Source organism: Perissodus microlepis, chromosome 16, assembly GCF_051167445.1.
Source record: "Perissodus microlepis isolate ML-2025 ecotype Zambia chromosome 16, ASM5116744v1, whole genome shotgun sequence".
NCBI classification, from domain to species: Eukaryota; Metazoa; Chordata; class Actinopteri; order Cichliformes; family Cichlidae; genus Perissodus; species Perissodus microlepis.
The window spans coordinates 15,764,009-15,779,594 of NC_140476.1; the positions used below are offsets into that span (position 1 = coordinate 15,764,009).

The following is a 15,586-nucleotide window of genomic DNA, read 5'->3' on the forward strand; positions in this document are numbered from 1 at the left end:
ACAGAACGACCAGAATACTTTGCATCTACATCTAAAAGATCCTGCAAGGCTCTGAAAAAGAATCTTTGGACAGATGAAATCAAGATTCATTTGAACCAGAATGATGGGAAACAGCTCATGATATGAAATTATACCACATAATCTGTTAAACATGATGGAGACATGAGCATGTAGGGCTGCCAACAGTATTGGGTCACTAGTGTTCATTGATGATGTAACTGCTGATAGAAGTCAGTGACTAAATAGGATTTTCATCCAAGTATAAAAAACAATCCTTCTGTTAGTTTGTTCAGTCAATTTGAATGATGTGTATAAAAATCTCTGTGAATCCCAAACATCTAGAAACATAATTGTCCAACGACTTATGGACCTAACTATGGCTGTCGCCAAAAAGATGCACTTTAAAGTAATAAACTGTTTATGGAGACAGTAGGAACACTAAAATAAATGATTGAAACAGATGATAATATTATACAGTAAAGCTTAATTTAACAACACTGTAAAATAACGGTTTAATGCTGGACAGTCCAGCTGCCAGTATTTTACTGTAATTTAATAGGATATTTTTACTGTGTATAGTGCGGTAACTTTATTGTCACTTAGATGACAGACAGGTTTCTAGGATATCTCATCAATTCATCATCATAATGATTTTTCATCATGTTTTCACAAAAGAAAAAAAAAAGGCCTCCGGGATATTCACGGTCCAAAGATTTATTGAATGCATCAAAATGGGTAAGACGTAAAGGATCACTGATAACTAAACTGAACATATAAAAAAAAAAATGTATCAGAATATTTGGGGAAAAGAAAGAAGCTGACATGATTTCCCCCTTTATTTCTTCTGGTACATCTTTCCAGTCCACTTAGCTGTCACCAGTCGCCGGTCAGATTAATCACCCTGGAGGGACTTTTTATTGGCTGACCATCTCACAGCTGAGATTTCCTGAGCGACCCCTGCCAATCCCTTCACTTCTCTCATCACTCACACTTTTATCATAAAATGCATTAGACTGTGATTTCTTAACATTTCCCCCCCGCAGAGCCCATTTCGAGGATCTGCCTGGCTGTGTTTTATTTCGACTGTTTTAGGGGCTCTCCTCCCTTCCTCCACCCGGCAGACGCTGGTTCTTCGTTTCACGCTTCAGTGCAGCGATCATTACAGAGCTGATGTCAGGGGTTGCTTTGTAAAGTTACAGAGAGCAGAGAATTAAAGGAATAATCATGTATTTCAAAGGAAATAATCACTTCTTGCCACATCTACAAGGGGGAGAGCTTTTTCTTTTGGCTTGCAGCTCTATGGATGGGGGCATTGTTGAAGGTTAAATGTGCCAAAGGATAATAACATGGCTAATTTGGGAGCAGGTGCTGGAGAATGTTATAATGATTAAATGCAAATGAAACCCAATCTTCAGCTACTATAGGCTGTTACAGTCTAGTAACTCCGGACTGGATGCTCCTCATCATAGCATCAGACAAGTAAGACTATCCCATTAATACATGTAATGTGGAAAGAGGAGGTTTATGGTTGATTTACACTATAGAAACAATATTTGAAGGCGTTAGTGACTTTGATCCAATATCAGTAACTCCATCAGTTTTAATTATAGGCATAATTAAACATTGGTGAAAAGAAGATTAGGGGGAGTGAAATAAAAGGAGGATGTAGCAGCTCTGTTTTCGCAGTAATCTGTGCAGTGTGGCCGGCCCGCCTCTCTAAACACCAGACCGTGAAACACTTAATGTCTGTCTCTGAACTAGTCTGTTCACCCTCCATTTCACACCTGGCACACACGCGCTGAGGATTCAGCACTCATTATGAGACTGCAAGTGAAGTGAAATAAAAGGCTGTGATCACTCTCTCTGCGTTTTTGTTTCCGTGTTTTTGTTTTGTTTTCTTCATTTCCTCAGCGGACACATTTTTGGTTTAGTTGAATATTTTGTGGTTAATGCAGAAGTTTCCTCCTACACCCACTTTACCCATCCAACCCCCCTCAGCTGCTGCTCCCCTCTCTTATATATCTATGATTCTTGTCAGTGGTTTCCCAATGTGCCAAATATATCTCCCACCCCTAGGAATCACTGCCACATTAGCTTCCTGATAGATACTGACAGTCCCATTGTGTGAGGCAAGTCTAATGAAATGATGATGATGATGATATTGACTGCAGGCTGCTTGCCAGCCCTCGCCCTCCCCCCACTTCTTTTTTCTCCACACACCATCAATACACACATGCAGCTACCACCAAAGACTCCCCTGCAAACAATTTATGTTTTATTATCAAAAGCAAAAATGTTCCTGCTTCTATTCTTTTTGGTTAAGGGCGATAATCCTGTGCTCCTCTCTCCTTTAAAAGGTGTTTATGTGCTAATGAAATCCGTGCATGCTCTCAAATTCAAGCCAAACGGCAGCCTCGCTTGACAACAGGGTGATAAGAGAATCAATTATCAAACCTTGGCGCCTTTCACTTCTAAAGTAATTATAATGGGTTACACTTATCTAAATAGCTTGCTCTTATTGACTGCGCGCCCCCAGCTTGATTAATCCTGGCAGAAAGTAGAAAATTAATAGTGCAGAGACTGTAACTTGCTTGTCTCCATAGCTGGGGAGTGTAAACCTAATGTGGTGCTTGTTAAAATTGAAAGGCTGCTAGTAAATGTCTCTGCTGGACATTTTCTAAAGGAATAAGCTCAAGCCCTGGAGCAATTACAAAGCAGCTTACCAAGTTTCCCCATGGTGATTGCTACCACGCATGCTAGATGAACTAAAAAACCCCTCGGCAGAAGTGTCGGTGCTGTTTTCTGCACAATACCACACAGTGAACCATCATAGTTTTCCTCTTTTGAACAGGAACAATAGTGCGGGAAACGTGTGTCTGGTCATGCTGCTTAAATTAAAAGGATAAACAGCAACAATAATAATAATAACGCAACAAAGGCCTGTCCAGGTATTTGGCTCCACTGCTTTGTCATCTTAACGCAGGTCTTTCTAATTCACTTAGCATTTTATCTCTACCTCCCAGAACAGCAGAGTACATTATGTCAGCAGAGAGCATGTATTTATTAGATGCTTTCATGCTACAAAAACTGACCTCTTGCAGATGCTCGGCATTAAGCAAGTAACCCTGACAGTAATGGCTTATTATGTTTGTAGCTCTGGCTTTGCCTTCTGTGTCGAAATGCAGTGTGCGTGTTCATGTGTGCATGTGTGTGTGTGTGTGTGTGGACACCAGAGAGGGGCCATTAATGTCTTCCTCACCAGCTCAAACTAGGCATCTGTGGTAAAAATGCCTGAACAAAAGGACGGTGCATTTCTTTGCAGCTTTAGCTATAAATTCGCTGAGGGACTGAAGAAGTATAAATCTGAGAACCAGATCCAGATCAGTGATTGTGCAGTTTTCAGGCGTCAGCAAGCTGCTGCTGAAATACAGCGTTTATTTATCTGCTTCTGGAAGGAGCAAGCGTCAACATGTAAAGTATATTTCTAACTGGCATACAAGGTGACACGAGGAATTGTTGTGTACAATGAAAGGTTTAAGTGTGAATGAATGGTTTATTAGCATGCTGTTGATCACAGTGCATGATAAATGAAAGGGACATGAAGCCAAAGGCCTTCAACTTCATAAATAGCACAAAATAAGAAAATAACATAAAATTATAATAAGTAATCATAATAATAATGAGAATAAGTAATGCAAATAGTCAATACATTACAATTTGGCCAGTGATAAAAATGGTAATCACCAGGGGTTTTTAAATCAAATAATTTATTGTGCTTTTATCTGAAAAGTTGTTCCTGCTACTTATATCATATTGCTTTTAAATGGAATTTGAAATAAAATGCTTATTTACTTAGAAGACTGAACACATGAGTTGTTTACATTTTTCTTGAAGCAATGATGAAGTCTTATATTCTAGCAGCAGCTATATTTGCATAAACTCCTCATGGCCATTTTAACTAATACCTGAAAAATTAAGTTACTGCAGGTTTAAAGTCACAGTCATCTAACAACAGAAAAAATACTGATCGTCTAAAAGAAAAAAATGCATAACTAAAAATGTTTTCCATCTTTTACACCAGCAAACAGAATTCTTACTGAGCATCTTATTGTTTGGTTTAATTAGTAATGCAGGCATGTTGCTCTTGCAGCCCTGTGATGCTGTCCTTATAGTCTGCTTGGAGCTGAATGCTTTCTAATATGACATGCTGATGTTTAGCAGGTGGAATGCTTACCATCCCCTTTGCACTAGCTTGCCTTTTAGTCCTAAACATACAGCATAGCAGAACCTACTGGGAACATTAGTAATATTTGCATTTGTGTATGTGTTAAACTTTTCTGTTGTTTCCTTGGAAACGTGTGATTTTTTTTAATACTTGTTATACACATTTCATAATTAAGAAAACTGAATTTCTTTTCCATTTTCACTGTTTCCTAATTTTTTAAACATGAAATAAACTGTAAAATCAGAATTAAATTGCAATCCTTATTTGTATTTTTTATTATTTTACTATAAAGAATAAAACATTATTCTCAGAATTTATTAGAGTAAAGCCTGACTTCCTGTCTTACATCACAATCCAGCTTACAGCCTGCATAGGCACACGATCAGGCTGAGCTCTTGTGGATCTGGAGACTGACAGGATAACTGATGACTGATGAGGGGAATAACAGCGCCGAGCAAGTTTATTTCAAATTATTTGATAAGAGCTGCTGCACTACAGAGATATTCAAATTTATATGCATTAATCTACTTGGTGAGCTCATGCTCTTTAAAGAGCTGATGATCTCTCCCATCACAGTTTGATCATAGAGATAGTTTTTTTCATCTTCGGTCTCGTATCTGCTCTGGCAGAGCTATACTGAAATGAAATCAGCCATGATGTGAATAAACTAAGAATTCTACAGACATTTCTCAGTCAAGTTGATGTTACAGAAGGTGACAGGACAGGATCTTAACCCTTTAAAACCGGTCAGAGCGGCACGCTCAGTTTTGCATAACTATTTTTAAATCCCGGTAACTCTGCAACCACGTGAGCTAGCGCAATAATTTTTTTTGCATATGAAACCAGAGGAGTTGTACTTACATCTTATGCCATCAGCTTGCCCTAGGTCACAGTTTCCTTCCACATATAGCTTTGCAAAAACTGCATAAAAAGCACTTGCAGCAACAAAAACATAATATTCCAAAAACAGGCTTTGCCATCCAATCCGCTGTTCATAACACTTCCTACGTCCATCAGCGCGAACTATCGCATTTTATCATCAAGGCCTCATTAGCTTATACTGGTGTTTTTAAAAGTTATGTTTGACTTTATGACTTTCTGTGTCGTTTCTGGGATGCTTAGGACTCATATTGCACTGCTGGAAATAGTTTATTTTGATGCATATGCTGCTTTTTTGCAAATTTGCACTATAATATTTATTTTCGTTTTTCCTGCAGTGAATAGAAATTGGTGTATTTCAAAAATAAAACTATGAAGACACTCAAAATAAATTTCCTGTGGTGGGAAACTATTTTGTGCAACTTTTTTGTATTTACAGTTTTGAGGGGTTAAGCCTCTTAAATTTCTCTAACTAGAAATATATGTTAAAAAACAAAAACGATTTTAAATTTTTTTTGTAGTTTATTGCACTTTTTTGCAATTTATGTAATTACTATGCACTTAATGCATGCATATTATTAAAATTTAGGCTGTAATGGTTGTACTGATGTATATCAACTTGAAATGCTCCCAAAAATGGCACTAAAACATGTAAAAATATAATATAAGCTCTGGCGGACTTGGTTCTATGGTAGGTCTTAAAGGGTTAAACTGTAGCACCGTGCTCTTTGGCAAAGCATGACAACTGATACTGTGTTTGCAGAAGGCAGTAATGCAGCAGTAATCTAGCAATTCTCCAATTTTTGTAATTTTAAGCCACAAAATGTATACAATATGTAATTGAAATACAAATTATGCACAATTCAAAATCCTCAGCATTAGTCAAACAGCACAGCAAAATAAATCCCTCTATCTTCATGGTGCATGGGTTGGTCATTTGCAAAAGAAGCCTTAACTGGACTACAGCACATTTTTTAAAATTACGATTGTCAAAATGTGACCTCACGCTTAATTTGGTGAATCTCAGCATGAATAAAACATCCCCAGACAAACTTTGAAAGGCCACAAACCTTAAATATCATAAGTCACTTTATTTAAGAACAGCAAACAACAAGTGCAAACAACGACACCAGACATGATTTGAAACTGACAACCTAAGAGATTCAAATGATTTTAAATAAATGAAACTATCACTAAAAACAATTAAGCAAACACACTGCACGTGACAAGCTTGAAACTGGGTGTGACATCCTGTCTTATTTCAGTCTTTCCTGTTCTCCACACTGTCTGGTTTCCTAATCTGAAAATGTCAGTGAGAAAGAGGACATTTTGAGTCATGAGTCGTCCTGCTGGTGAGGTAGACTACGTGATCTGGAGGTGGAAGAGGCTGTTTCAGACTTTCAACTGTGCACACAGAGCAGAATCCCTTGTTTTCACAACCAGCTGGCTCATGGAGATGTTACCAGTCACACTGCTCATGTTGAGACATGACCTGGGCTTTTCTTGTTTGACTTGCCTCACAAGAAAGTGGCTAGATTAAGTTAAAAGTATATATCTGCTGGGAGACTTTTCTCCCTTCGTGTGCTTAACCTGCTTCCCCACAATGCATCGCATATGTCATGATTTATATTTTATAACCACCATGGATTCAGACTACTTGCCCCTGGGTTTTGCGCCCTTAATAAACACGGTTATTTAAGAATATTTAATATTATGCTAAAATAATGAAGGCCAACAAACATATTTTGCAAAAGCTCACAGGCAGGAAACATCTTATTTGAAATTACACCAAAATATCGTCCTCATTAGGTCCCCCTGCCCTGAAGCACCCAGATTTAAAGCTTAAAGCCTCTCCGCCCATAATCTTATTACTTTACAAATAATCAGACCTCAAAAGACACAGATGATGAAACCCTGCTACCACAGAGGGATGCACCTCCCGCTCCTCCTCCTCTTCACTATCATCATCCTCATGAGCGGAAGTCCTGGGAAACCAAAGCCACAGGAAACACGGCATGATCCGAGCCGCCTGCTAACTAATCACCCAACTAACCAGCACAGGTGTCAGTCCCACCCTGACTGTCGCACTCAGGGAAGCATGGGAGGCTCTCCGAGCGTCGAGATACCAGGTGGAGGCAAAGAGGGATACCACGTCCTCAGGGTAAGAGAACATTTTAATGTGGACGTACGGACTGTGACCTCCTGTTAGCCCGCGGAGGAGCAGCTAACGATAGGATAGAAGGGTTATTTTTCCTTTAGAGGAAGCGACCTCTACTACTGGCTAAATGCTGATGCTAGTAGAGACTTGTGTTTGACACAGACCCCGAGGAGGACTGAGACACACCCAGAAATCTCTTCACATAGCTCGTTGTCTTTATTGTAAACGGCTAGCTGTCCCCGCCTTTGAATGGAAGCTCCTGCTACGCCCACTCTGTAGCACCAACCGCTGATGTGTGAGCTTGCTAATAGCCTCTCGGTCTACACTGTTTAAATGATATATATCCATATTAGAAACTGGACACGGTTAATTGTCATTCAGACGTGCAGTTTGTGAGACAATCAGCAGATGTCCCCTCACTCCCCAGCAGACTGGATGATGCCAGAATAACCGGTGTGGCTGCTATACGTGATTTATGGAAATGGGTGTGTGTGGCTGTTTTCATTTGAAAACGTTATACTCCACCAGTCAGTCCAAGCTTTTAAAGAGTTTCATCACCAGATCACACGCAGGGAAAATAGGCCACACTAAAAGTAAAATGCTAAATGTTTGCATTTTGTGCTTCAAAGATCTGTGTCCAATCAGACCCACTGATCAAGGATCATTAAGAAAAAAGGATCACTTTGAACATAATTCATTCACAGTGGGTCATTAGCTCAGTTTGTTTTCTAAAAGCCTTTAAAAATTCTTAAAAAAGATACTTTAAATACAATTCAGGGACACGAAGTTGCAACGAGACAACAACAATTCATAAAAACACTTGCCCCAACAATCAGGTGATCAGCTCTAGGCGTACCCAGATGATGGTGGGAAGGATACTAAGAAAGGGAGGAAGGAAAATAAACACCTGGGGAGTGGAGATAAGAAATAGTGCATCACAGGCAGTCCCACACCAGCCCTGAACCTATAGCGGCATAGCAAAGGGATGGTTTTGGTGGTTTTATCAAAAAAGGCCAGTTTGAAGCTAATGTTAAATGTAGAGAGGATGCCTGTCTCCTAAATCCAAACCGTGAAAAGAAAGAGAGCGGCCTGATACCTGAAGGCTCGGCCTCCTGTTCTACTTTGGAAACTTTTGGTATCAGAAGTAGGGCTGCCACGATTAGTCGACTAGTCACGATTACGTCGACTATCAAAATCGTCGACGACTGATTTAATAGTCGACGCCTCGTTTGAAGCATCACAAAAGACGCAGGAATAAGTAGTAGGATTTAAGAGTGTAATAACGGACTGAAACAGAAGATGGCAGCACTGTATGTACAAGGATGCCAGCTGCCGTTAAACCCCAAAGAAGAAGCTGTATCCCAGAATTCATAGCGCAGCTCAGTTTACAACAATGGCGGCAGCTAGTTAGTTTTAATATTACTCTTATTATTCTTTCTGGGTCACAAAATAAACGATTAAAATATTTTCAGGCGAGAATGTAACTGTATAAACCTCAAATATTTGCTCAGTTTATCAAGACACCACATATTTTCAGAAGCGCTCCGATGTTTTCGGAGACGTCTGTTACCCACTAGCTCGATAGCTAACCGGGGGCAAGGCTCACTAGAGCCCGTGAGAACACCTGACTCCCGCAAATCATTTTCAAACCCACCGCCGTCTTTCGCTACTCAGGTTAAATATATATAAGTCACTTAGATAACTTCAAAATGTTATTGTTTGGCTTTTTTTAGTATTTTATTTGTTCCTGAGTAAATCGGTTTGGCTGAGATTAAAGTTATAGTTTTTACACAGCTGAATAAACGTCAAGCAGACAACTGATTATCAGAAGTGTGAGATGCTCGAGAATATACTCCGGTGTCCCGTTATATTTTAGATAGCAAGGAGCAGACGGCTGAGTTTATTAAATTTCACCGAAACAATCTGCAAATTTCATTAAAATTTAATAAACTATCATCTTGTCTTTATTTTTAGTTAGCACATACCTTAAACACTTAAAGCTGTAAGCTAATGATAGTTATATAAGAGCAGATGCATGCTGGTGGAATAAGCTGTACGTTTTACGTCCAATGGATGCATGATCTGATTAGTCGACTAATCGCAAAAATAATCGGTGACTAGTCGACTATCAAAATAATCGTTTGTGGCAGCCCTAATCAGAAGTAACCCTGCCATCTGAGAGTGAAGTGCTCTGTTAGGTTATTATGGTAATATGAGGTCCTTAAAAGACAATATGCCCTGAATATTCAAGACTTTGTACGTGAGAAGGAGTAAAATAACCAGTTAAGGCTAGTTTCCAAGAAGGAGACTAGTTTCCAAGAAGGAGACTAATGAGTCTTCTTGGAAACCTCACTTGACACACTAGTCTTAAACCAGTGAGAGGAATGTTAAACTACACAGGAGTGTGTGCCAAAACAGAGATGTACAGGTTTTCATTGAATGCTGCTCGTCCTTTGTGACAAATCCTGTTGGCTGCCTTTTTGTCTCTGTGCTCTGTGACCATTTACTGCTGAGTTTATGGTCTCAACCACTAGTTTAAAGTCTTATTGAATACAGCATAATGTTCTTTATGTAATGTCTGCCCATTTAGTGTAAAATAGATGATAAAGCAAAGTTTTCTTTGGTGCTACCTTGTGATTGGTGTGCAGTGTCCGTCGGTGTCTCAGACCCAGCTCTCGCTCATCATGGATTTATTTATTTATTTTTAAAGCCAAATATTTAGAATTTTCAGTTTAGACACACTTGCAGTAATTTTATCCTGTGTGCAGATATTTAAAAGACTGGCATTAACCTGCTTTACTTGAAAACCTTCTGACCGCCTTCTAATCTGTAGGTGCAAGAGAATTCTCCCGGTCGCCGTGCAGGACTGGAGCCATTCTTTGATTTTATCATCTCAATCTGCGACACTCGGCTGGTGAGTTTCCGGTTAGGTCAGTGTTAGTCACGGATATTCCTAGGAATCATTTGGATATACTGGTTTCTTTACAGAACAGGGACAATGACACCCTGAAAGAGCTGCTGAAGATGAACGTGGAGAAGCCCGTCAAGATGTTGTTGTATAGCAGCAAGACGCTGGCAGTGCGGGAGACGACGGTCACGCCCAGCAACATGTGGGGCGGCCAGGGGCTTCTGGGAGTCAGCATTCGCTTCTGCAGCTTCGAGGGAGCCAATGAAAATGTTTGGCATGTCTTGGTGAGTGTTAGGTTCTGTCTGAGGCTGCTTTTTTTGGGGGGGGGTTCTTATTTATTTCTGTGATCTCGTGTTGATAGCTGCATGTTTTTGAGTCCAGGAAGTGGAGCCAAATTCTCCTGCATCCCTGGCAGGTTTGAGGCCACATGCAGACTACATTATAGGAGTGGACACCGCCATGACTGAGGTGCCTGCTTAAGGTTTTATTTTTATTGTTTTAATGCAGGAATTAAACCAGGAACAAGTTAACCTGATGTGTATTTTTGTGGTTTTTAAGCAGAGCGAAGATCTGTTTTCCCTCATTGAAACACATGAAGGGAAGGAGCTAAAGCTCTACGTTTACAACACAGACGCAGACAACTGCCGCGAGGTGGTCATCACCCCAAACTCTGACTGGGGTGGAGAAGGCAGGTATGACAGTCACTAAAAAAATGATCCACCTAGTTTCTGTTGCTGGTTAAAATCTGTGAGCTTTCTTGATATTACGTAAGAGGGGAGTTTACAGTCAATCCTGCTAGTTTATTTTAAATGCAGAATTTGTTCTAGGCTATGTTTTTATTTTCATTTCTGGATTTAAAAACTGTGTTTGATATATATAAGTGCTGAATGCAAAGCCATATGCTGCCTTTGTTGGTGTGGTTGTTGGTGCCTGATGGACTGATGAGTATTTCTGAAACTGCTGTTGATGTCAGAGGTCAGAGGAGAATGGTCAGCCTGCTTCAAGCTGATAGCAAGGCATCAATAACTCAAATAAGCTAAGAACAGGAAACTCTTTAGACATTAGACACTATATGATTTGAAAAACATTCCCATTGAGTCCGAGTTCTGCTGCAACATTCAGGTGGTAGGGTCAAAACTTGGTGTAAACAACACAAAAGCATGGATTCATCCTGCCGTTTGGCACACTTTAAGTACCAACGAACTTTTTTTTTTTTTTTTTTTCCATTAATGCTATGGCCTGTCGTTGTTGACCACATCCATCCCTGTAAGTCTACCCATCCTCTGTGACACGTAACAAAGCTCACATCATCTTAAACTGGTTTCTTGAACATGACAATGAGTTCCCCGCACTTAAATGACCTCCAGAGTTTCAGAGCTCAATCCAAGGTGGTGGAACGGGAGATTCTCATCATGGTTATGCAGCAAATCTACAGCAACTGTTTGGTGCTATCATGTTAATATGGAGCAGAGTGTCTGAGGAATGTTTTCAGCACTTTTTTTGAATCTGTGCCATGAAGATTTAAGGCAATTATAAAGGCAGAAGTAGGTTCAACCCAGTACTAAGAAAGTGATGGAGTATACTTCTGCTACACATGTAGAAAGTTATGAATCATGCCATCAAGAAAAATGATACCCCTACGTTTAGGAGGTGTATCTTGAGTTTCAGTGGGTTTGATTGTTGAAAAAGTTCTACTGTAATTTGAGTGTCAGGTTTTTCTTTTACAATGTTTCTGATGCTGCCCCTTCACAGTATTGCTCTATTTCTGCCATGCAGTCTAGGCTGTGGGATTGGCTACGGTTACCTGCACAGGATACCTACCCTGCCATTTGCTGAGGGTAAGAAGATCAGTTTACCAGTACAGACTCATTACGAACCACCTCCTTCACCAAAAGATGGCTTCACAGAGGTAAGTTGGCATCTTTAATAACTGCATCCAGAAGTAAATATCATTTTGATGCTGTCTGGCTTCCAGCTTTTTTAAAAAATGTACAAAACACTGTTGGTTACCAGGTCCACCTCTCTGCCGTCGTTCCAACTGTTCCAATTGCTGTGTCGTCTTCTGCTTCGACGGGATTGGAGCAAGGTCTCGCCAGCTTGTCCGTCAGCTCAAACCCAACATCAGTCCTGAGCAGTCATACAGGTACACTGTCCTCTCTGACTCTTTAGCATTTACAATTTGAGCTGATCTGAGGATGAAATCTCACTGAAATTAATTAGTAGTTCAAATGAAACCTAAGTGGAATAACAGAACAACAAGAGTTAAAGGCATTTAGAAACTTATAATATCTCCTCCTTGTTGTCCCTTTCTCATGTAATAAAACATATGATTATATAATTTCAGGAGTTCCTGCTGTCCCGCTGCACAACCAAGTACCCCTCTCACAAACTGTTCCACTGTCTGTCAGTCCTGCTCCAATGCTACCAGGTTGGTTAAATTACATTGGGTGTTCATAGCTCCCCAGTTTTTGTGCCAAGTACAGTCTGTAAAATTCATACTTTATGATCCATGATGCGAGTCTGCTACACCTGTCTATTTTTTCTCCCTTTTCTTTTGTTGCATAGGCGTAATGCCCCTACCTGGAGGTCTTTCACCTTTTCCTAATCTACCAAACCTAAATGTCTCATTGCCAGATGTGAGTCATGTATTGCCACCGGGAGTTGGAATACAGCCCGCAGGTATAAATGTGTTCTGTCAAGCATGCTTAGGTTCAGATGTAAAGGCTAACGCTGATATTTTGCTTTCTTACTATCCAATGCAAATTAGAAATGTATCGTAAAGACGTACAGTGTAACGACCACAGGCAGCTGAGAATAGTCCAGCTAAATACAGTTTATTACTACTGAGTGACTTTGATGGAACACGCCCAGCTTAGTAACATTTTAGCTTTTAAAAGTGTGATGGCAGGCTCGCTGTTTTTGGTGTTCCCAACATTTGTTTATAGAAACAAATGTTTAAGGGTTTATTTTTAATATTGAGATAGCAGCGATTTAGTGAAACTTAGCTATAGGATTTAGATTGACTGACTTTTAAGTATCCTTGAAAATTCTGGAACAGGTTTGACTTATTAACATCACTCCTTCTCCCATTTCTAGTCTTGACATGATCTTTTCATAACACAGTTAAGTGACAGAGACATTGTGCAAAGATGTATCCAGCAGTTCAACCTGGTAAATTGTAACGGTTGGAAGATATAGGAAAAAAGTATTTAAAAAAAGAAAAGCAGGTTTTCTTCTTTTACAGTTCTGTAAACATTTCTGTTTTTGTCTCCATTGTTTGTGTCCATTCATATTTTTCCTCTAGGCTTTATTTAAATACTTCATATGGGTCATGTTGACTAGTGTATTATGTCATTTTACTGGATCTTCTGATTAATTGGTTAGTAAATGTGGGTTATCTATGTCTACGTGGTTATAAAATTCAAACACAGCATCAGGGTCAAGTCTGGATTCAGTATCTTGCCCAAGGATAAACTGACAAGTGGACTGGAAGAGCCAGGGATCCAGACAACCGGCTTCACCTCTGACCCCTGTGTAAACTGTTTTGAACTAGCCAAAATGTTCTTGAGACTCGACAGATGACAAAAGTAAAACTGAGTATAATGTGGGTATAAGACATCCTCCTAGAAAAGCTTCAACTAGTCTTTGCATTGAATGTTTAAAGTCTTTAGAATACTATTCTTCCAAAAGATATTCCCTCATTTGGGACTCATGATAGAGAGAACTAAAGTCAATTAGTTTGAAATGTGAGGATACAATTCTCATTGTTATCATTTCCATAAGCATGTTATTGACCCCTTGAGCCATGTAGATGGGATAATGTCATCATAGAAGAGTCTACTACCATCGTGATCAATCTTTTATTTGTCCCCCGTGGCATACTAGAATCCATAACTGGAAGGGTCAAACATTTCCTTTAATTTTCCTCCCATCCACATGTTTTTAGCTAAAGGACCTTTAACTCTTTTACCCTATAAAAGGGATAGCTGTAGATCAGTGTAGCAGATCATCAACTAATCTGAAGGTTGGTGGCTTGATCTGTAAGCCATAGTATCCTTGGACAAGATACCGAACTCAAAGTTATTCTCAAGATTTACTGAGAATCAATCCACTTATCATAAAGACGACATCTGATAACCACCCTGTATCCTTAATGATGAGTTGACACCACAGTATATATCCATTAAGATGTGGTTTGACAACCAAGGCAGAAATCACCCTCACTAACTTCTGATGCACACCAAGAAATTTCTTTTTGGAAGCAAACCTGAAATGACCGAAAGTGTTCGGTTCAGAAAAGGGTTACCCCTGGTAGGCGTCCAAGGGTGAAAGGGTTAAACCAATTACCAAGTCGATCATTTTAAATCATGTGAAATTTGCTTAGTGTTTATATTTAAACTAAAGTTGTGGAAGAGTAACTTACCTTAAATATTTGAATACATTGTTGCACAGAAACTGGATTCTGACTCACACCTCTTTGAAAGTGCTTTACAAAGGCATCTTTCCAGGATTGGTTGAAATGGAAGGAAACACCGTCTGAGCCTTTTCTTTAATACTGAGTGTCGTCTTGAGGCAGGAAAAGTAAAAGTGTAGTGTCCAAGAGCTAATGTTGTTAAAGTAAAATTACAATTTTGCTAACTGAAGGGTTTTGTGTCATCTTCTGCAGGTCTTCCACCTCTTTCAGCAATTAACCTGCCAGGTGTAGCCCCCAGTGCAACTCCTCCCCTATCCAACTTTGTTTCACCCCCAGTCTTTGCCAGTACTTCTCCTGCTTCCACTATCCTAATGAACAGTTTTCATGCCAAAACCCCCAACTCCCTATCAGTGACCACCTCTGGATCAATAAATATTACAATGTCTGCAGACTCATCTTAACAGAAAGCAAAAATTGAAGATGTTGGCATGCTCTCTGTAGAGTCTTTACACAGTGTAATCTGCCCATTCACCCCAGCACTCGGCGGACAAATTACACGTGCAGACAGACCATCAGGATTGTTGTGCGAGCTCAGCTGCAAGAATGGAACTGGTATTAAATGCAGGACATCCAGTTTGTCCTGGAAATGGTGTGTCAGAAGAAAAGCCCTGCGTCTGAAGGCAGTTAAAGGAACTTTGAGAGCATTTTGGAGTTTAAGTTGTTCTGTGATAGAGGACATTTAAATTCTTTTTAAAATATGGAACATGGGTTATTCAAATTGTGCAAATCCGCATCTTCAAGGATTACACTACTTAACGGGAGGGCTCAACTATAACTTATACTACTGGGGATCTTCCATTAGAAAACAAGGCTTGCTGGCTGCAGCGTTGCAGACATTGTTTTCTTGTATTGTGTGAAATATTGTTACCTTGATTAAACTGATGTATTTTCTCAATGTTAGCCTCTGGTTTTTCTCATCTGTGAATCTTATCTGCATCCTAG

At 39.7% G+C, this 15,586-nt stretch overlaps 1 protein-coding gene across 2 annotated transcripts; it reads left to right on the plus strand.

Moving 5' to 3' along the window:
- The first annotated feature begins 7,025 nt into the window (after positions 1 to 7,025).
- LOC146370610 (Golgi reassembly-stacking protein 2-like) lies at positions 7,026 to 15,544 on the plus strand. Of its 2 annotated transcripts, none has more exons than XM_084907794.1 (10): positions 7,026 to 7,265; positions 10,096 to 10,176; positions 10,251 to 10,454; positions 10,552 to 10,638; positions 10,729 to 10,862; positions 11,947 to 12,079; positions 12,184 to 12,313; positions 12,515 to 12,598; positions 12,736 to 12,849; positions 14,837 to 15,544. In XM_084907794.1, exons 1-10 carry the CDS (start codon positions 7,035 to 7,037, stop codon positions 15,043 to 15,045), a joined length of 1,407 nt encoding a protein of 468 aa, XP_084763920.1. In that variant the 5' UTR covers positions 7,026 to 7,034; the 3' UTR covers positions 15,046 to 15,544. The 2 variants fall into 2 exon arrangements, with proteins under 2 accessions (XP_084763920.1, XP_084763921.1); XM_084907795.1 differs by having other exon boundaries at positions 7,028 to 7,265; positions 10,732 to 10,862.
- The last annotated feature ends 42 nt before the right edge of the window (positions 15,545 to 15,586 follow it).